The sequence below is a fragment of the Triturus cristatus genome, chromosome 6 (assembly GCF_964204655.1).
Source record: "Triturus cristatus chromosome 6, aTriCri1.1, whole genome shotgun sequence".
NCBI lineage: Eukaryota > Metazoa > Chordata > Amphibia > Caudata > Salamandridae > Triturus > Triturus cristatus.
This window is the reverse complement of record NC_140589.1, coordinates 1,696,359,585-1,696,381,229: the sequence shown is the minus strand read 5'-3', so window position 1 is coordinate 1,696,381,229 and position 21,645 is coordinate 1,696,359,585. Positions and strand designations below refer to the sequence as shown.

Sequence of the window (21,645 nt, the reverse complement as noted above, 5' to 3'; positions counted from 1 at the left end):
AATGGCTAAGGTGTCATTAACTTCATTGTGAGGTCCAGCACGCCAGTAGCTGTATCCATTGAACAGAATATTGCTGGTACAAATGCTGATAAGAACATGCTTATCCTCAAAGACATCATTTCAACTCAATCATGGAAGAAGAATGCTCGACCTTTTGCTGATGAAAGTTAAATTTCAAAAACGTACAGTATGAACTGTCCATTACCAGGGAAGGTGTTGTATTGAGAGGCTCGAGATCATCATACCTGAGAGCCTAAGACAGCAAGTCATTGAACTAACCCATGAAGGACATTGTGGCATTGCAGTCAATAAAAGAGCCCTAAGAGACAGAGTGTGGGTCCCGCATCTAGATGAGTAAGTTGAGAGGAAACTAAAGGAGTACCATATATGCGACTACATGTCCCTCAAAGTGACGCAGCACCCATTGAAAATGTCTGACCTTCTTTGGGCCTTTAGGAAACGGACATCATCTCATGGTAGACTTTGATGTGAATTCACAATTTCCTTTAGTAGAGGAGTTATCATCAACAACACATGAAAAGGTCATCAAGTTGCTGGATGACATCTTTGCAGCGTGGGGTATCCCAACCATTCTCAAGTCCGACAATAGCAAAGAATTCAAGGAGTTTCTGGTCAGACCAAATGTCAAATATCAAGAGAGTGCACCTCTGTGGCCTCAAGTCAATGGTGTTGTGGAGCAAATTATGGGTACCCTCAAACGGGACATTCAGCAAGCATCAATGGAGGGAATAGAGTTAAAACACTCCATGCATATTAATGAACTCCTCATTCAACAACTGGTGAGAGTCCTGTCAACTTGCTTTTTGGGAGAACCATCAAAACCAAACTGCCACAGAGGACTGTAGACCGCTTTTTAAATGCTGACCAGGTTTGTGTCACAGACACTTTTCGTAAGTTCCAGATGAAAACATATGCCGATTGCCGCTGACAAGCTCAGGATGAAGGTGACTGGGTCCTGATCAAGTAGAAATGAAATCGGAAAACAGACACTACATTTTCTGTCAATCCTCTGAGGCTTGTGATGTGCAAAGGACACGTTGACATCACACCATCACGGAAAGTTCATCACACAGAAATTATCTCACTTCAAGCTCCTACCTCAGCGTTTGTCAGCCACTGCAATCATGAATGAGGCGATCCCGCCTGACAGTCCAGATCAAGCATCAGAAACTGTGTCATCGGCGCATGATCTGAGTGCATTTCAACCATCTCATGCTACTCAATCTGGCCGAATAGAGCGAGCGCCTCGATGACTTATTGATGAAATATGATGTGACTGTTGTTCGCACTTTTTATTTCACAAAGTGGAAGATGTAGTGTCATGAGACTATCTGCGCTAGGACCCTTGCAGTTCTGGGTGGGCTCAACAAGGAATTACGTAACTGCTGGAAGGTGTCAAGGTGTGGTTATTAACGGTGATGAAGTAATGAGCGTGCAGTGTGCGATTGTATGCTGAGGAATAAAGATGTCTATTACAGAGCTCTGTGTGTGGCATATTCATTTGTATGCTCCCAGGCTGGGGAGGATGCTACGGTGAGCACAATGCTGGAGGGATGCTAATTCGAAGATTTGTCTTGTCACTAAATTGAATATATTTGATGAACATCATGCACTGATAATTTACTGAGTCCACAGAAATTTCAAACACTTCAGTTTTACTTATTCATCTAATATCCATGTCGTTAGCAGACAAAGACATATTAAGTTGTACTTTGCTAAATTTGTAAATTAATTTGAAGAATGACCTGTGATTAGTCTCTGCTTCCAATCTCTAATAGTAGGAGCGAGTATTGCAATATTGTAAGAACCAAACAAAATCTAAAATGTATTTTCTATTTTTTAAGGTAAACAGTCAGCTATAATACCCAAGTATTCGATGATGGGGCCATTTAAAGGTCACATGAGCATCAAAAGCAGCCGTAAGTATCCATGATCGCTCTGTAAATAGTTACAAGTGTTGTTTTGAACGCTATGGTGACCTTTTTAATTTATATGCAATTATCGCATATGTTTTTATGGTAAACCATTAAAGCTTCCTATTAAAATACCTTCTTTTAGCATTGTAATTCCTGTGCATAATGTTGATTTTGTGACTACTAAAATAGTGATGCTAATTTACCTCTTTGGGGCAGAGATTTGAAGGTCTTTTCCAAACTGCTTTCAAAGTAATAGTATTGTCAATATGGTAGACATGTAAAATTCTGGACGCCCCATCATCTGAGACATGAACACTCTCACTGAAATGAACCTAATGCTGCGACTAGAGAAAAGCAGGGAATAACTGGTGACATTGTGGTTGATGAATTCCACATTAGAGACTAGCTTACTGTGCTTCCCTCCTCATTCATAGCTGCCCAGTTTTCAAGGTCCATGCATGATGTGCTGCTTCAGTCCAGGTTTTTTCCTTTGAGTTCTGGAACTTGTTTCAGAATGAGATAAGCAAGTCCCAGAATAAAAAATAAAAAAAACCTGGACTGGAGCAGTACATCCTAAATGCCCTTGTAAACTTAGCAGGGCTGCTCATTGCTCTCTGTACACTTACATTTCCACATATCCTGGAAAGAGAGGGGGGGGGAGGCATTTATTTTCTGTAGGGAAAACTGGCTGCATTTTTTTTAAAGAAATGTTTGCTTTATTTAAAGGAGATCACAGACCTTGTAGTCTGCTGACCCTAGCAAGCCACCATTCCTGCGATGGCCACCAATTGGAGTGATTGGCAATATGTAACCTACCTCATTAAGCTAATTATGAAATAGGTCAGATTGTGACCCATTCAGAATCATAATTTCATGATCCAACCTATTAATCTAGTCAGTGGCAACCTTGTTTTGGAAATCAATTTACAGCTAATCTCAGATCTAAATGATTAAATTACAGATTCAGCAGGTTCCTGACCAGTGCCACCAAGAGTGAAGCCTACTGCAGGCTCTGCAAATAGAAGTGTGAAACAATATTGCATATATTATGCATTTGTCGTGTACTTGCAGAGGACCACAAGAGTCTTATTTTTGCTCCCCTTAATTAGTTGAAAGCCCATACTTGCAGGAATCTGAACGGAACTCATTCGCTGATCAGAATTTCCAAGTAAAGGATTTAAAGTTGTCATTGTAGCACAATCCAAAGTAACCAAATTATTAAAAATATTCTCTCTTAGAATATTACTATTGTCATACGGTTTCTGTTTTCTCAGTAGGAACTGTTCAGTTGTTGGACAACATAAACGTTGGGATAGTGCCAGACTGATTCTAGCCACTCCCTTGGGGTATGTTGGCCTATAGACCTGCTATCTCACAGTGCCACCATATGTACCACTAAACCTAGTAAGGTAACAAATGGTTTGGGCAGCCTCAGAACATGACAACCCTGACTCTCGAAGGAATCATGGTAACAGATCTAGAATCTTTTCGCTCAATCACACGTGCATACTCAGAAAGATACTCAAGAAATACACAAAGGGGTGTTTAAATATTTATTGAACCAGTGTGATTCTTGTGTAAAATATATGCACTGCAATGATTAATAGACAGAAGCAGATACAATTGATTAGCAGTATAAGAGCAGTGAAAAGGATAAACAATCCCACCATTGTGCTAAAACAGTGTATATATGCAGGCATATACTTACCGTGTATAGTGTACTCTTACTATGCGCTCTCTAACCTAGTTGCCTAGGGCGGGTATTCTGCCAAAAATCCCCTACTGGATGATCTAACTCCCCGTTTCCTGAAGGTAAGTGTATGCAGGTCACCATCTTGGTCCTAAGATGGACATCCCTCCTCGCTGAGGGTGTACAGAAATCAGCTGGGCTGAGACTTCGAAATTAGTGACCTTGTAATGACAGCAGAGTGCTCTTCTGATTTGAACACGGAAATGTGTGTGTATTTATAATAACAGTAACCATGCTTCCATGTCGAGGCTTCAGCCAGTCTGACATTTGTTTATTCCCTTGTGATAGCCATGTCGCTTCTTGGAGGAATAACAAACAACAACATTTGCACAATGTATGTTTAGGCCTTGTACTAAATGTACAAGGTGTTGTGTATGAAGTGAAATTGTAAGCAATGTGGTTTCGGAGAAACTCATCTTGCACTGTCACAAATGCAAATGAAGGTAAAAAGTCATTTTGTAGAAAAGAAGGTAACTTAAGAAACGTGTACATATAAAATGGCAATTTTTTTTCCCTGGCCTAACCTAGCCACATGACACTATGTTCATCTGGCAGTTTTTGCACTCACTGATCTGAAAGTATATTGAGAAGGATAATTTATTGTTCGTATCATTTGTTAACATATAGTAATTAGAGCCAACAAGTACCTCTCTAGTCCAAGGGAAACACTTCTAAGCAATCAAGTAAGGTAAGCATTTGCCGATTGTAATTTTTCTAAATAGTCCTGACATTTAATTATTAGCCCTACTAGAACCTAAAAACACACAAAACAGGTCCAGATGTACTGTGAAGTTAATTGTGCTTTGATCACACCTCCTTCGTTTCAAAGGGCACAACAGGGATCCCATATAAGCCAGTCTAGTGTACAAGATTCTTCCTGTATATAGGAAAACAATGATACCCATATACACCTTTTTAAGGACAACTTGACAGATCTGTGTGGATTTAGACTAAAGACTTTCAGGATCAATGTAGGACCCCCCTCTGGTTCCATCAATTTATAGCTTTCTCCGGTGGCCCAGTGGAGTAGGGGCCTTCTGAGGAAGTGTGTAACCATAAAATCCAGACTGAATCTGGGATGAGGGAACCAGAGGCACAGAGTGCTAGGAGCCGGCAGCCTCCAACAGTAACTGTTTACCACAATGAAGCTGCTCCCAGTAGGGTGTCGCTAGTGCTAGTGCAGATCAATCTGTGAGTGCAGGCATCTCACAAAAAGTGAAAGACTGGTCTCACACACCACCTGGTGTCATGCTTCATCATTGACCAGTCCTCGCCCTCTAAAAACTTGGTTTGATAGAGGGCGGGCATACACCTGACAAGAGGGATGCACTTCTAAACTAAGTGGGGGCCCAAAGAAAAAGATAGTGAGGTTGAAAAGCCATTACAGATTTTAATATTGCTGGCATCTATATGGTAGTTAAAACAAAGTGATCCGTGTAATGGGGATATTATTGTCCCTCCACCGAAATCAATGGGGTCGACATGTTTCTGCCAAATGGTCCAATTGTGTCCGTGGCCTTCATCAGGACCAAAACAAACAAATAAACTGCGGGCTCCACTCTTACCAGACTGTGGTGAAAGGATTTCCACTCAGTGGGGTGATCTAGATCACACTCCACTTCGAAATGGCCTATATCTAAAGCCTGGATGCAAAACAAATGATTAAAAACCGTGGTAGAGCACTAGACAGACAAAACATTACATATTCAGCCACACACACCGAGGATCTATCGTGAGTGGCTATAAGTGCAGCAGTTGTGACAATCATCTGTGCACTAGGGAGGCGAAATTATCTCCAAAATGGTTACCCTATAGTTGGGACATTGTGCCCCATAAGGGGGTGAGGGCAGGAGACCCCTAGGTCAAGCCCTAAAAAAAGTAATGCGGAGAAAACACAAAACAAAAGATGTTTTAACAAAAGTAAATACTACCAAAAACACACATGAGGTTCTGTGGTGTATCAGTTACAAAATACCTGGAAAGGAAGAAATCCATTCATCCACACATTCATACTCTTACCGATCCATGACGTGATCCCCGCCTCTGCGCCTATATCTGTGCTCCTCCGCTCCTTCATGTTAAATGAGTCCCAAAAACAAATGAAGAAAAAAAGAAAAGGAGGTGGGGTAGGAATATCCTGACCCTCTATCTGTGGTGCTTGGGTCCCTTTTGGGACCATGCCAGGGCAAATAAGCATTTGTTTAAATAAAACATTTGCAGCACATTTGTGAAATTCATTAATTTGTGGGCAAAATGCAAAAAAAATTGTTTTGAGAATGGCCTCCGAGTGGGCCAGATCCCAGAGACATTTTATAAAAAAGGATGGGGGCACGGGCCCACCGCCTGAGGATCTTTGAACCCAGTGGACCACCACCTCCCCGGGGCTTTATTTTAAATAATGGAGGGGTGCTGCGCGAACCCCCCTCCTAGGCTTTGTTGTTAGAAACGGAGAGGGGCCGCACAGACTCCCCAGCCCATCAATACAGAAGGCGGGGGTGGCCGTGCACCCCCTCCTGGAATCATATATGGCCCTGGGGACTGCCACCCCCTTAGGGCTGGTTTCTGTTAGGTCCCGGGGTGACCACCCCCAGCACATAGCTGTTTGCTATGACTTGGCGGGAGCTTTGACAGCTTCTGTCAAGTCAGAGCAAACATGAACTCTACTCCCAGTAAGCGAGATCTGTGAAACCATTTCTGCTTGCTGAAAGCAGAGTTTTCGTCTCTCTCCCTGCCTGCTGTCAAGCAGACAGGGAAACAGATGAAAGGATTGCTTTCACACATGGGTAGTTGCATGTTTAGCAGCTCCCTGTGTGTAAGAGCAATGCTGGCTCCCACAGAAGGCAGGGGAGCCGGCAGGGAGCATTCAGGCTCCCCCGCGGTCGCCTACGCTGATGACTAGGTGCCCTAGACCATTTCCAGGGCAATGGGGTCGCCGGGTCAAAAATCTGCCTGGGGGGCCATGCAGACCCCTCCCCCATTAAGTCATGGCCGACCCCAGGGGATGGGGTCTCCGGGGCCATTCCGGCCCTGATGCTTATTGTACAAATATTAAACCACAACAGTAAGCACTTACACATATAAACATAGCAGGTGCCACCATTAAAGCTCCACTTCTGTAAAGGTCATATGATCTTAACTCCTAGGCTTGGCGAAGGCAAAGCAAGTGTATTTTCTGATCAATTCCATATTGAAAAACGATCTGAAATCTTTCGACTGCATCGTTGATCTATTGGAGCGCAATCTGCATGTGACTGTGACAAGTGGGTTCTTTCTTGTCCTCTCCTGGTGAGAGCAGAGGTCATGGTTCTTCCTTTACGTTCCTAGGAGTATGCAAATGTGAAAATCACTTGGATGCTTCCCTGTTTGGCCCCGCCCACCTTAGCTCTGCAGATCTTTGCATGAGTATGTCGTTATTTGAGAAGGCTTCACAATCGTAGATATACAAATATGGATTTTCCTTAATTTCTCACAAACTACTGCATGGATTTACACTAGATAACTGGAAGCGTGATCTGTAAACCAAAAGTTACCTTCCTGCCAAATTAGGTGGAATTCCGTCCAGCGGTTCAGGCTGTAGTAGTGTTCCAAACTCCTATGGGCATTAACATGGGAAACTTTTCTTTACCCTTCTTTTTTCTTGGGCCCAGCTTGACAGATCACCCCAAAACTTTCCATGTACAACAAAACCCAACTTGACACTTTTGGGGGAAATTTTTGTGAAGATTCATTAAACAGCACCAAAGTTATATGCGAGTCAAACACTTTTCTTATGGATACATGGTCCTAACTATAACTACCTAGTGTCACCCGCCAGTATGTAATATATATATATTTGTGGGGTGGCATGAAGGAGTTTGCTGATGTATGAATCTTTCTGGGTACCAGTAAACAATTGAATGAGGCAGCCTGGTCACAAGTGATGTCACATACTTATCAGATGGATCTAGGAGGAATTTCCTACCCCAACCAGCGGGTCCAGCTATAGGAATGGCTAAAACAGGTATTACTTACTCCAGGCTCTACTAGCCATGGTCACCAGCTCAAATGGCTTTTATTGGTTGGTGGAGAGGGAGGAAAGTGGGAGATAGGGCCAGATGAGCAGTCCATCTTTTTCCAGTACCCCTTCCTCTATCCCTTCAAACCCACCAGCAGAAGAAATTACCCAGGAGGTGGGAATTGGAAGGGAATGGACTGGTATTAATCCTTTCCAGTCTCCACTTCCTCTTTTTGTCACACAGCTCCTTCATCTCGGAAAGCTTTTCTGTCCACGTGAAGCATTTTGAAAGGATGGGACTGTGGAGCTGTCTCTGATCAAGGCATGAGATGGTGCTTGTGTTTTTTTTGGGCACTGAAAAATTCCAAGCAGACTCTGGATCCTTTCTAGGGCAATAACATACATGCTGTTTGGATTTTTCTTAGGCCAAGAGAAAATCCTATGCACATCTGTCACCTTGCTGGGGCACAGCCACAACGGCTGTACTCCAGCAAGCATCCATGTGCTTTTTGGATTTTTTTCTTTGCCTAAGAAAAAACCCAAACCGTGTTTGGCTGCTCGCTAGATCACATACACACAGTTGTATACCACAGCAAGGAGCCAGATGACGTTTTAATTAATGCTTAAGCTAACACAAAATCCAAACAGTGTCTGGTTCATTGCTGGGGCATATACTCACAGGTCTGTTCTCCCATAATGCATCCCTTTCCATGCAAACCATTTTGAAGTAAAGTACCTGCATCTCTAATTCCCAATAAAGAGCCAGAATCTCTTTAAGTTTTTCATAGCCCAAGAACAATTCAAAATAGAATCTGGAAGCTTTCTGTGGCACAGACACACTTATATGTGCCCCAGCAAGTATCCAGATACTGACTGGATCTTTTTCATACACAGACAAATCATAAAAGCATCTAGGGGCACAGATAAACATGTTTTCTCAGTCTAAGTGAACATTTAAAGTGTCACTTAGGTAACACTACAAATAGCTCCTTGCTGGGCTACAGACACACAACTCTTTGCCACAGCAAGGACCCAGACAAACATAGTTTTGATTTAGCTTAGCCTAAGACAAAATCCAAATAGCATCTGAATTCTTTCTGAGACAGACACACAATTCTCTTCCCAACCTAGGAGCCATTACATCTGTTATGATCGAAGGCATGCATAATCACAGATATGTGTAGTGTTAGTGCCTAGCGTCAATAATCGGGCTGTGGTTTACAATGTTTTTTCACTGTGTACTGACAATAAATTATTTTGATAATGAAAACTAATGAATGCAAATTTGGATGAATAAAAACTATGGGGCACGTTTGGAGTGTGGTGGTCTTTATTCTGCTCATGAGGGTGGAGGAGGGCATTACGCCCACATGGACGGATGGAGGGACACTATAGTTAGAGATCATGGCAAGCCCAGCAGTGGTCTCTGTACCTTCAGAGGAACCACCAACACAGTAGTTCCTTTAAAAGTACTAAATATGTGGGCAGTGGCTGTCGATTTTGACAACCATCAACCAGACTTTTTGTTTTTCAGTATCAAAGTCCGAAAGTGGGAGCTTATTTTTTTTTTTAAAACAAATAACTAATGCCCCTACAATCAGGGAGGTTTTCCTTAGGTGTGAGAGTAGTTATTTATTTTAAGATTTTCTGTATGCGAGCTCTAGGTTTTCCCATCAGGCTATCAGAGGAAGTTTTTTATCAGTCATGTTTGGGAGTCTGACCAGAGCCCACCCAAGCTGTGAGGAGTCACCTGGCATCTCTGCATGCTTTATGTGGCAAACTACCCTTGAATTAACAATACCCTTGTGACAGTGTGACCTCTAGCATCCATGCATGACATGTTCTGCTCATGCCTCGACGTACTGTGGATGTGAATATCTGCACCGTTGTAGCAGGCGGACACCCTAGTGACCTGGAGGCCGCAACCTCCAATGAAAGGTAGCTACTGCCAAGGGCTGCTGTGGTCCTGGTTTCTGTGGCAAGATCCAAGATGATGGGTTATTGCCTTTAACCTGCGCTCACTGTCAGTGAAGTAGCCCATGTGGACACGGGGGCGCACCGAAACAACTGCGCTGCTGAGCCACGTTCGCACCCTCAGGTAATTTCAAGGCTGTTGCTGAGAGATGGTGTTTTGCACTTAATAGACTGCAAGCTACATGTTGAACGGAGTAACGCCAATACATATATTTTTGCAAGATGCAAACTAAAAAGACCTACTCACATTATCTAAGTAGTTAACTTGCATTGATTCGAACCCAAGAGATTTCCTTTACTGTTATGCCACTGTAGTAGTGTGCAGCTGCTGTGCTAGAGTACTGTAATGGATGGAGAACTGTAGCAATTGTACTAGGAAACTTTGGTTGGTGTGGAAGTATACACATTGCTCCCTATAGCTAAAACCCCATTACTATCTGTAGTGATTCTTTTGCAGTGCTGTTCAAGTACTTACATTCAATATTGTGTCTGTTGATTGACTGCAGAGATCTGAGCCTTTACCCACCACACTACCTCTCTGAGAAGCCTTTGGCTGCTTGCCTTCCCTACTATGGGAGTCAATGGCAGAAAGAATATACTTGGACCAGTTTGCAAAGTCATAGTATGACAGACTCCTGGATCGTGGCAAATTGCCCCACACGTCCACGTTTGTGGTGCAGCAGCCCCTGCCTGTCTTAAAGTCCCCTAACTGGTGTCTGACACTTAACAAAGACAAGAGTACCCATAATCTCTGTCAATTTTGAGGAACTGTTTTGAAAAGTGTTTTTGTGGGAAACTTGAACCAAAAATATATGTTAATTCTATAGATAGTACCACCTCTTCTACCATCCTTTATTTACACACTATTTCACATTAAAACCATGTGCCATTTGGTCTGTGGCGCTTGATATAGGAAAAAAGAATGTGACCTGTAAAGTGCAGGAAAGATGCATTGCCATCCTTTAATTTTCCCTAAACCCTGCTCCTTTTATTAGCATATATTCCTCATTTTCCCACCACTTCCCCCGTGGATCCTACATTTACTGTTAAAACGTTCACATATATGTGCTTACATCTTGGCAGCCATGGTGGAGATCTCCGCACAAAAAAGATGGGCGAGGTAGAGGTTTTTTGTCGTAGATATGTGGATTGCATTTTGTAGTAATACTTTGCTTCCTACAAAATGCAGTTTGGGAATTGATCCTGTGGTGTATAATTCTGTCTTGAGGGTTTTGTTATTGACATTGGCAATGTTAGCTGAAGTATTTATGTAATCAATACAAAATAAGCTAGAGGGCCAATCAGCCATTGCTGTTATTCACATTTTAGATCAACCTAAGTTGCAGCCATTTGGTGTTGAAATTGCCATTCATGTGGTATGGAGTTTTCCCTTCCTACTGCAGAAGTCCCCATGAGCCCTGCAAAGCAAATGAGCCCAGAAAAGAAACTGAAGTGTGAGACCCAATAACTCTCATCTAGATATTTCACATCTAAACACTAATCATTTTGGCCTGCCCTAATCCATGTCTGGTGGAATTTTGATGTAACTAAAACACAGTTTTCAATCTTCAGTCCCCCATGGAAGCCGTCTCTGTTCAAGGCCCACTGTTTTGCCTATAAACTGTGATGGGCAGTGGAACGGTCTATCTTCACTGACTGATCACTCGATATGCTCCTGCTAGATGCCTTCAGTCCTCAAGTCAGCGCTTGTCCCCGGTTCTGAGAGTTAAACGAGCCAAGGCGGTGGGACGGTCATTTATTTACTTGACTACAAAATTGTATAATTCTTTTCCACCCCAGCTGCAGGGCTCCCCCACAGAGACTAGTTTTTGCAAACTCCTCAAAACTTGTCTTTTTACATAAAGGGTACTAACGTAGTTTATCGAAGTCTTATGAGATAAGACACCATTGGTCTACTCTTCTGCAGGATTTAAGCGCTGGGAAACCCTGGTTGGATAGCCATGCACTCTATAAATTAAATTCTCACACAAATAGTTTCTTAAATTTCTTTAACTCTTTTGAAAATCTGACCATCACTGAAATAAAGTGTTTACTTAAGCTGGTAGTTGGCCACTCCATGGCTTAATGTAATATTCCATTATTGAAAGCTAAGTGATGCCTGTCCCCTGGTTTCCTTAATCATAGTGTAACCTCTTAAAAGTCTATTGAATTGTAGGTGTTATTTAAAAATGTACACCTGGAAATACATCACATTAGGGCATATGTGAGTCCCTAAAAGCTACATTGTGTGGGTTAGCATCAGATACAGCTACCCAAGATCAAGAAATTGCCAAACAAAATATTCTCACTCATCTGTTCTATGGTTTGAAGCCAAAACCTGGTCAAACCTGGTGCTAACTGTTCATGAATAAACTGAATTAATGATGTAGATTGTAAACAAAATGAGTAATGCAAGTTTCAGTGCTCAAAGAAAAAATGTTTTGGGGATAAGTTTGAAATCTTCTCACATTGTGGTTCCATATAAACCGTGATAAATAAAAGTTATAATGGAAGATGTAAAAGGACAAATAGAAAATAACATATTAGAGAATTTCAATATGAGACCATATCATTATGAATCCGTGACATTAAAGAATAATTTGAAAAAATATGACTGTTTCAGTTCTTGGAAGCTGCATGCAATGTCATTTTTTCATTTCTTAATTAATTATATGCCCATTAACCAGAACACTGATTATTAAACAGTTCACAAAGAGTCTTATCATAATTTAAATATTAAAAGTTAAAAGTGCAAGTATATAAAAGATTTGAACCATGGAATCAGTGAACCCTGTGAAATCTCCTTCTTCAAAAGGTTTGACTGCTAAAAGGAATGAGTTTGTAAAAATAGTTGTATTTCAGGAGACAATTGAAAGAGGCGATTTTATGCCTATTCAATGTGACTTGAAGCTTAGTATATCCAAAGAAAGATAAAGATAATACGTTACTCAGTTCCTATCATCCAATCATGCTAATAGATGCTGATAATGCATTCTATACTAAATGCTGACATTCAGTTAATTGATTTTTTTTTTTTTATATACAAATTTATCAAGGATACTCTCCCATACACGATTTTAAAATCTTAAGGATTACATTGATAGAATAATTTAATTTATATTAATATTTAACCTTGTTTTATGGTGAAAGACTTTAGTTGAAAGATAATAACATGATTTTTATCAGCTCAAGGAGAACGTGTTGCATTTGAAAATTGTCAATCAAAGTGACACTCGTGTGATTGCTGCAAAAGGTATCGCCAATTATTTTGTGGCTGCTTCTTTGGTTTGTTTTTTGGATTTCACAGATATTTTGGCAAAATAAACCTAAATTATTCTGATTCTATACACAAATCTGTTTATATGTATAGGTACCAATAGTGTAGTAGCAGATGGGATTATCCCCAAATATTCAGTTTGTCAGGTATCCCCACAGTCAGTCAGATTGTGTGTGATGGTATAGAAAAATAAATTCACAGAACACCAATTTTGACAAAACATTTCACCTACACCATTTAATTCCAATTTTCCAGACGATTGACATTCACAAGTTGGTAGAAACTAATCAGTAAAATTTGTTTTTATAAAGTTTCCTTTCACATGCCTTTTTTAAAATATCTAAACACCACTTACATTAACAAACATTGGCAAATCTAATAGTTCTTGTCTTTGGGACCCATGGCACAGCCAATGTCTTTTGGCAATGCTGTATGGCATTAACAAAATGCTATGCAACATGGCCAAAAGGGAAAAAAAGTAAAAATAAAGTGTGATGATGTGGCGCAGCATCTGTGCCATTTTGTAAGTGTACATAAGCATGATGGGTCTCGTCTCGAGATGGTGGTCATTGCAAACACCGCACACACGAAGTAACGCAAAACAGACCACATTGTGAAACCTATTCAGCTGGTGAGTACATCCATGCACTGACATGATACTGGCATGGATTTCAGGAATTCGTATATAGACACTGATGTTTATGTACCTCTTTCATTGTTATTTACAGTTTGTTTGATAAATGTACCCGTACTCAGCTACACTACGTTAATACTTGAATTTGGGAATTTAACAGAGAAACTGTCAAGATACTGGTAATCACGTTTTTGTTTAGAGGATTCAATATTGCATCACTTCCTTGCATTTAGCTATTGGCACTTAAATGCTGGCCTTAAGAACTGCAGACGTATAAACATTTTATTTCCCTTATGGATCATGAATTCTTAATTTATATGAAATCACATGATTTTACAACACAATTTTAATGATCTTGGAGGAAAGAATCTAAATGTGAAATTATTAGGATGACCTCAATGATGACAGAAAGAGTAGGCTGGCGCTTACCTAGCCACCATTGGTAATGGACAAAGTTAATTTTCCCCTCGTCCATGTGCCATGTTTTTGTATTCTTTTTTTTGTAGGGCCATTTTTGTGCCAAAATCTTTTAGGTACCATGTGAAGACCATATTGACTTTGTGTAGTCAATTTTCATGCAGGGGTACCGTTTTTATTTGGAAAGTGTGGAAACACTGGCTGATCGGAATTTTGTGGATCCCTGCAGATTCCTGAACATTCCTCTCAAAGAAATGTGGGTAAAATGTATGATTTTTTGCCAAAGCTTGAATTTTGCAGGGCATGATGGGTAAGAAAACATAGCAGGATCTACATGAACCACACCACCCTGGATCCACTTGGGTCTGTAGGTTTTAGAAATGCCCAGGGTTTGTAGGGTTCCCTGGTTGCAGCTTATTCCGGCCCATTTGCACATATGTCAAAACTACAACCCAAAGAATCCATATTTCAATGGGGATGGCCAGAAAGTATTTTGGGGCTTTACAGGTGGTGGTGAGGGTGCTGTCTGGAGGAGCTGGTCCTCACTTGATTATTTAAAAAAAAAAAACTCTCTGGCATCCAGTTGGCTCTCTGTCCCATATGTGGGCAGATAGGGGTAAACCCCCTAAACCGAACCCCCTTCCTACAGCAGAAAGACTATTGAGCATGTACTTGGGTGGAGACATGGCCCTATGCCTTGGTGGGCTGCCCCACCCCTTCTTTCTTACAATATTTTTGTCTTGTGAATAGTGGGCTTTCTATCCCCCTCAGAATTTAGATTGGGTGTAAAGCCTCCAATCTTCCCATTGGGAGCAGAAAGGCTGTTGGGCACATTATGGGGTTGGACACGGCCCATTGCTTCAGTGGGCCATACCATCTCCTTCTTTTTTTGCCGATTTTTGCCTGGTGTCTATTATGCTTTCTGTACTCCAACGCCCTTGGCGGCAGATTGAGAGCATTTACCCCCTATCTGCTCTTGTGGGGATCAGAAAGACTGTCCGGGCAGTGCCCATTTCCAGGGTAGCCAACCCTCCCCAAGAAAAACCAATATCCTGGTGTTTAGTTGTTTGGAATCTTGCTTTGAGGCAGTCCCCAAGCAGTGAGTCCACTAGGGAGAGGCATTTCCACTTTCCAGAACTCTCTCTTCCATCTTGATCGGTACTTGGGGGGAGTTATGACCCCCAACCTCAGTGCACATGCTGCATATCAAAGTGATTGGAAAAATAAATATTTAAGGATGCCAGGGAAGCGCCAGAATGATTTCTTTGGGACTGCAGAGGATCATGTCCTTCACATTTCAGAGGTACAGCGGTGGACATAAAAATCACATCTTCTGCTTTAAAGCGGTTAAGGAAATTGATAGTTAAGTGCTCTGATGTATCTGGTCAAAGTACATACATAAAACAGAGGATGCCCTCATTAAATTATATAATTGTAAAGATTTGTAATTCACTTCTATAACTAGGCATATAAATGCCCTTTGCATTAATAGGTATTCATGACACAAAGACTTAGGGTCTGATTACGATACCACTGGTCGGAGGCTTTCCAACGGACATGGTAGGTTTAAAATCCCAAACACCGTATTATGATGATGGCGGTTGGAATTTAAACCAGCCGGGGAATCTGACACGTGTCCGACGGGCTCAAGGAGCCCTTCTGCCAGTCGGACAGCCCTCATAATCCCTTAAGGATGGTGTTTCAGCCATCGGGATTATGATGTCAGTTTCCCACAAGCAATCCATGTCAGCTTTCTGACATGGATTGGCTGTTGGAAACTGACTTTGGGAACCCCTAGCAGGGCCCCCTTCCTCCTGGTGCTCAGGTTTTGGCCCTAGGGGACACACATGGTGCCCCCTTAACACCCCTGCACCGTGTGGCAGGCTCCTCTTGGTGCCTGCCACATGGTGCCGGGATGTATAAAAATTTCCATTTCTCAATGGGAGCTTGTGCTGCAGGCGGTTTCAACCCGCCACACAAGCTCCCATTGACAAATGGACGTTTGCTACCACACCATGTGTGGTCGCATCCTGATTGTGCGGTCGAAATCGCCAGCATATGGTCGGGTGGTTCCTTCCACAAAATGGTGTTGGTCGAAGGCAACTCCGACCGACATTGTAATGAGGGCCTTAATGTGCGTGACTAACTCCAGGCCTTAATGAACATTAATGGCGTCTCGCAATAATAGACAACATTGGCATGAGCTGTTCTCAAAATATGGTGATTATTGTTGCTCAGACTACTACCACAATGCTGTATTTTGTTTTGCTCTTAGCAAGACGGTGTCTACCCATGAGATTCCTAGCCAGCCTGATTACTGTGTCAACCCATATGTCACTACAACTTCTTCCCACATCAGCTGCCTGTGAAGATCAAACAGTTCTAAAAAAGAACTACATGGTTTACCTAGCTCACAGAATGTACCTGCACTGCGAGGTATGGGTGGAATCATGCTTCAAAATGTCCCCAAAAATATTCATTTTCATTTGTGAAAATTGTGCTTTAAAATAGTGTCTCATTCTTTCTGAATTGCAATGTTACTTGTTTAAAAATATGTTTTATTTATTTACATTTGAATGTTGTTTTTATAATTTATACATAGAAACATGTTTTATACATAAGTACACATTTAAACACGTTCCATTCTTTCCTTATTTTATCTTGCATTAGAGAAATATTTCGATGCCATTGCATATTCTTGCAGGTTGATGCACCTACTGACAAAAGGAAGTAAAATAAATGTCGAAACAGCAACTCATTTGGAGACTATCACTCCAGATAGGAGGCACATCTATTTATTGTAAAGATGAGATCTGTCAGCACCTGAACCTGTAAACAATTTACTCCCATACATTTAAGTAGAATCTTGTAAATACCCTTCTTTAGAAACAAAATGTTACAAATTTTAAATAGGGAATATTTGTAAACAACTGATATCATTGGTACATTAATCGCTTAATGACCCTTTATGTTAGCCTACTCCATAGTTAATGCTTTACATTCATCATCTTCTATTCAAGCAACATGGCAACGAGGAGTGCCTCACTTCTTTAAATAATATAGAATGTTAAAACTACAGGAAAACCCAGGCATATCAACTGACAGACATGAATCTCTCAGCATGCTAGATATGTTTCTCACATTAATGAGGGAAATGCTTCTGAATGTATAGAAAATATGTCCTAATTGTAACTTCTGGAGCACTAACCATAATTTTAATGTGAAATGAGAAGAACATTTTTACTGTATGGAAATGCTTCTCACCCCTGGCTAAATTCATTAATGCTAAATGGTGTAGCCGTAGCACCCATAGAAAAATTCAACAGGTATGCCTCTTGTACCCTCCCAACTAAATAGTACGCCATCTAATATACAATTCTTTGAATTTATTCCCAAAGTTTAAGGGCCTGTTTACAAGTTCGGCGGCCAAGGAACCGCCTGCCCGCGGTTGCGGTCTGACTACTGTATTACAAAACATGCGGTTCTATGAAAGAAACACTGCCGCTGTCCTGCCAACACCGCCGGCCAACTCCGACTGCAACCGTCTAGGAATAGGCAAATGAGCCTGTGGGAGGCTCAGACCGCCAGTGAAACCACCGGCCCAATTACGAATTGCCTTACAGCCGGCATGAACGTGGCGGTCAAACAACTTCATCTGGCCATGGAGCCGAACCTACACATCCTGCCACTGCTGTACCTGCCCAATCACATCCAAATCCCACTCTGTCATGGACGAAATCGGCGGTATGTCATTCAAGTACCAGTTTCCATAGACTTCTTAGCAAAATGACGCACGCCATGGACCAGGCAAGGGAGGCCTGGTCCCTAAGTAAAACATTTTTACAGGGACCCTGTCTGGGATGGTTTCATATAAATATCAAATAGGCATCTGTAGGATGTCCTCCGAGGCTAAGGCTAAAATACTGACACTGCACCGTCACACTACACACAAGTCCTATTCAGTGGTGATGTGTGCATTCATTTGGATTCCACAACAGCCCCTCCTCCTCAATATCACACCTAATAATGTCTGTGACACAATTCTTTTGCCCCTTCACACTGGTCTGCCATGTCACTACTGATGGTCACTTTACATGCAGCTTACCATTTATCTAGTCTTAGTGGTAACTCCACATAGAAATCACTACAACTACCTTGAGGTCCTGTGACTGCAACTCAAGCCAAGATGTAATAGTGAATGTGCCACACTCACATTGCACACATTCCAGGTCCTGTTTTGATGTCAAAGAAACATCTGTATGGATGTGTCATTAAAGTGAAATACATCTTCTCTCCTACAACTCTGTGTTGGATTCACCCAACACCTACATGAAAAGGCAATGTTAGTCAATGGTATTACACAGAATCAGTTTGAGAAGCATTCTAATGGCACAATGGAAACACTCCCTGCAGGATAGGCATGCCTCTTTCAGGGGGAACCCTGAAAGGTTGGGGATCTGGGGCACAGTACAATTTTGCACATGCCTGAGAAACTCAATGTGGACTGGACCTGTGAACTGACGTATATCGGGGACAACCAATAGCATTACCAAGAGCCATGCATGTGTAGGTAATGTGTAAAGGCATCTCATGAAAGCAAACAGCACGAACAGAAGGTGTCACACATCTAGATAAAGTAAGCGTAAGGTACACACATGAAAATGGACACATGTCCATGAAGAACTCCACAAAGGTATGACAAGTTAACACCCTCCATGTGTGGATAAACAAACATCTATCTTGGACACACCTAACACATATCCAACATACATCACAGGGACAACTGCAACCTAAATGATATGGACATTGGTCAGGACAAGCTGAAATACCCACCATATCATAAAATATCCAATGCAATGTCTGCACCAATCTGACTTCATCCCACATAAACATCAATCCAACATTACCCCTTGTCCTGTGTAAGTCCAGCACTGGGCCCAAGGACACATCATGCTAACCACTTCAAATGGCTCTGCAATCCGGGATCAAACAAATGCAACTATAGTCACACATCACTAACAATACATGAACATCACATAAAATAAAAATGGCAGGACCAATGTCTTCCAAAATGAGAAATGTTTTGTTTCAACTCGAGCAACCCATCAAGGGGAAACAAAGGCCAATAGCCAGTTAATTGTCTTGTCCTGTACCACAGTACAATGATGTGACACCAAACTTGCCCTTACTGACACTGCCAGGGAACCTCCTCACAAAGGGGCATTCATTGGGCACAGCTGGCACCTTGAAGATGATACTTGGGAGGGGGGCTGTGGTTTAGGGAGAGGTGGGTTTGTCCTTGGCAGGGGTCTTTAGGGTTTGTAGGGTTTTGGGCTGGGTTCAGGGGGCAGGGGATGCTCTTTCTCTGGGGTGGGGTGAGGGGTGGTTTGGGCCTTGGGAGGAGTTTTTATTTTTATTTTTTATTATTTGGGCCGGGTTTAGGGGGAGGGTTGCTGTTTCACAGGGGTGGAGTGGGAAGTGGAAGGGATGGGTTTGGGTGTGGGAGAGGCTTTTGGGACTTGGCTAGGGTGGGGCTCGGGTTTCAGGGGTAAGGGCAAGGGCAAACAAGATATAATCACGGGGAAAGTGGGTAGGATGTTTGGGATGAGGTTCGGGTTGGGAAGAAGAGGGAGAGGAAGTGTGAGATGGGTCTGCTGTCTGCACTGTGTGTGTTGGTGTCTGTTGTGTGGGTGACTGAGAGCGTTTGCTTTCTGAACCTGTGTGTGCAGTGGATGAGCTGGGTGTCGTGGAGGGCTCTGTGTGTGTTGCTGTGTTGTCTGCGGGTATGGTTGTGTCTGTGGATGGCTCTGTGTGTCTTGCTGTGTTGTCTGCTGGTATAGTTGTGTCTTTGGAGGATTGTGTGTGTGTTGCTGTGTTGTCTGCGGGTATGATAGTGTCTGTAGACGGGTCTGTGTGTGTTGCTGTGTTGTCTGCGGGTATGGTTCTGTCTGAGGAGGGCTCTGTGTGTGTTAGTGTTTGTGTGTATGGTTGTGTCTGTGGAGGACTCTGTGTGTGTTGTTGTGTTGACTGCACGTATGCTGTGGGTGGTGAGGGGGTGAGAGTCTAATGCGTTAGAGCATGTGTGAGTTTTTTGGATGTTTTGTGTTTGTGTGTGGTGCTTGTGTCTGTTGAAGTGTGTGCTTGTTTAGGTGTGCGTTGGATAGGAATGAGAATAGTGAATTTGAATAGGGCAGGAGGTGGTGTGGGGTGGAAGGTTGGGATGGGTGGAGAGCTGCTGTGAGGGAAGAGGCCAGAGCCTAAAAAGATCTCTGTAGGCCTGACACTGCAGTGTGAATGCGTTTCAGGTAGGCTACCATCTGGGTCAGTCGGTTGCCTTGCCCCTGGATGGAATTTAGGTCTGAATTCTGACCTACACAGGTGCTTCTCAGGAGGTCAATAACCTCCTCACTCAGGGCAGTGGGGCTAACAGGCGCAGGGGCTGAGGTGCCTGGAGCAAGGGAGACTGCTTCCCTCTTAGGGAAACGGGAACAGCCAACATGTTGGGGAGCAACAGGGAGGGTGGCGATGGAACTAGGGGTGGCGGACAAGGATGAAGGTGGTAATTATCCTGGCGGTACTGCCATTATTTGGGAGAGTCCACTGGAGGATGACTCTGTAGATGAAGAGCTTGAGCTGCTGCCCTCCGATGCATTCCCCACACCCTCCTGGTCACTGGGTCCCTCCTAACGTTTCACGTCCGGAACCGCTGTGACCAGCTCTGGCCTTGACTCCTCCGTTTGCCCTGGATGCATCTGAAATGACATGTAACATGCATCTATTGCAATTGCGTTTCCACACATGACCATCACAAATCAACCGAATACATTGAAGAAGTCCACATATCACCCCAGCTTCATGGTTCACTCTATAGGCTTCATCTTTAGCATGAGCACGTGCATGAATACCTGCAAATTGTTGGGTCCACTCATGTCTAACCTCAGACAGGCCTAAATGCATTGATGGAGTTGTCTACACTCCATCCTTATGTCCATACTAGGATAGTTGATCACCTTGCATACTTTGGCACTTGTAATATGTCATTGTAAAAGATGAATGAATGAATGAATGAAATCCGATTTGTTACGCGCTACTTAGCCCAACGGGCGTCAAGGCGCCTAAAAAAGAAAAAATGACTAATTAAATCATAGGTAAAATAAAAAAATGCTTACTGATAGGCTTTACTAAAATACCAAGTTTTGAGTGCTTTTTTGAAGAGAGTTATTGACGGTTGGGCCTTAATCTCCAAAGGGAGAGCATTCCACAGCCGGGGAGCCACAATGGCGAAAGCCCTACCTCCCCATCTGGCTTTCTTGAAATGGGGAACTACTAAAAGGTTCATCTCTGAAGAACGGAGGCACCTGCTAGGGATATAGCAGGTTAAGAGAGAACCCAAAGCGCGAGAGGGTGCAGCCCTTAAAGCTCCAAACACCAGGACCAGCAGTTTAAAAGAAATCCTGTACTGAATAGGGAGCCAATGCAGGCTTTTCCTGGCTAAGGTGGCCGATGAGGCAGCAGGTGCAGCCAGAACAAATCTGGCTGCAGCATTTTGTACAACCTGGAGGCGATAGATAAGGCCCTTATTAATGTCTGCATATAAGGTATTGCAGTAGTCCAATCTTGACCCGACCAACGCAACCACCGTTTGCATACGTGACTGGGGGG

At 42.6% G+C, this 21,645-nt stretch overlaps 1 protein-coding gene across 1 annotated transcript in view; it reads left to right on the top strand.

Annotated features, from left to right (window-relative positions):
* Window positions 1-21,645, top strand: part of LOC146821852 (spermatogenesis-associated protein 7 homolog) — a 1,028,728-nt gene that overhangs the window by 252,445 nt on the left and 754,638 nt on the right. Inside the window, exon 2 of the mRNA XM_085609389.1 lies at window positions 1,866-1,940. Coding sequence (XP_085465515.1) covers window positions 1,866-1,940 — 75 coding nt within the window. The remainder of the gene's footprint in view (window positions 1-1,865; window positions 1,941-21,645) is intronic.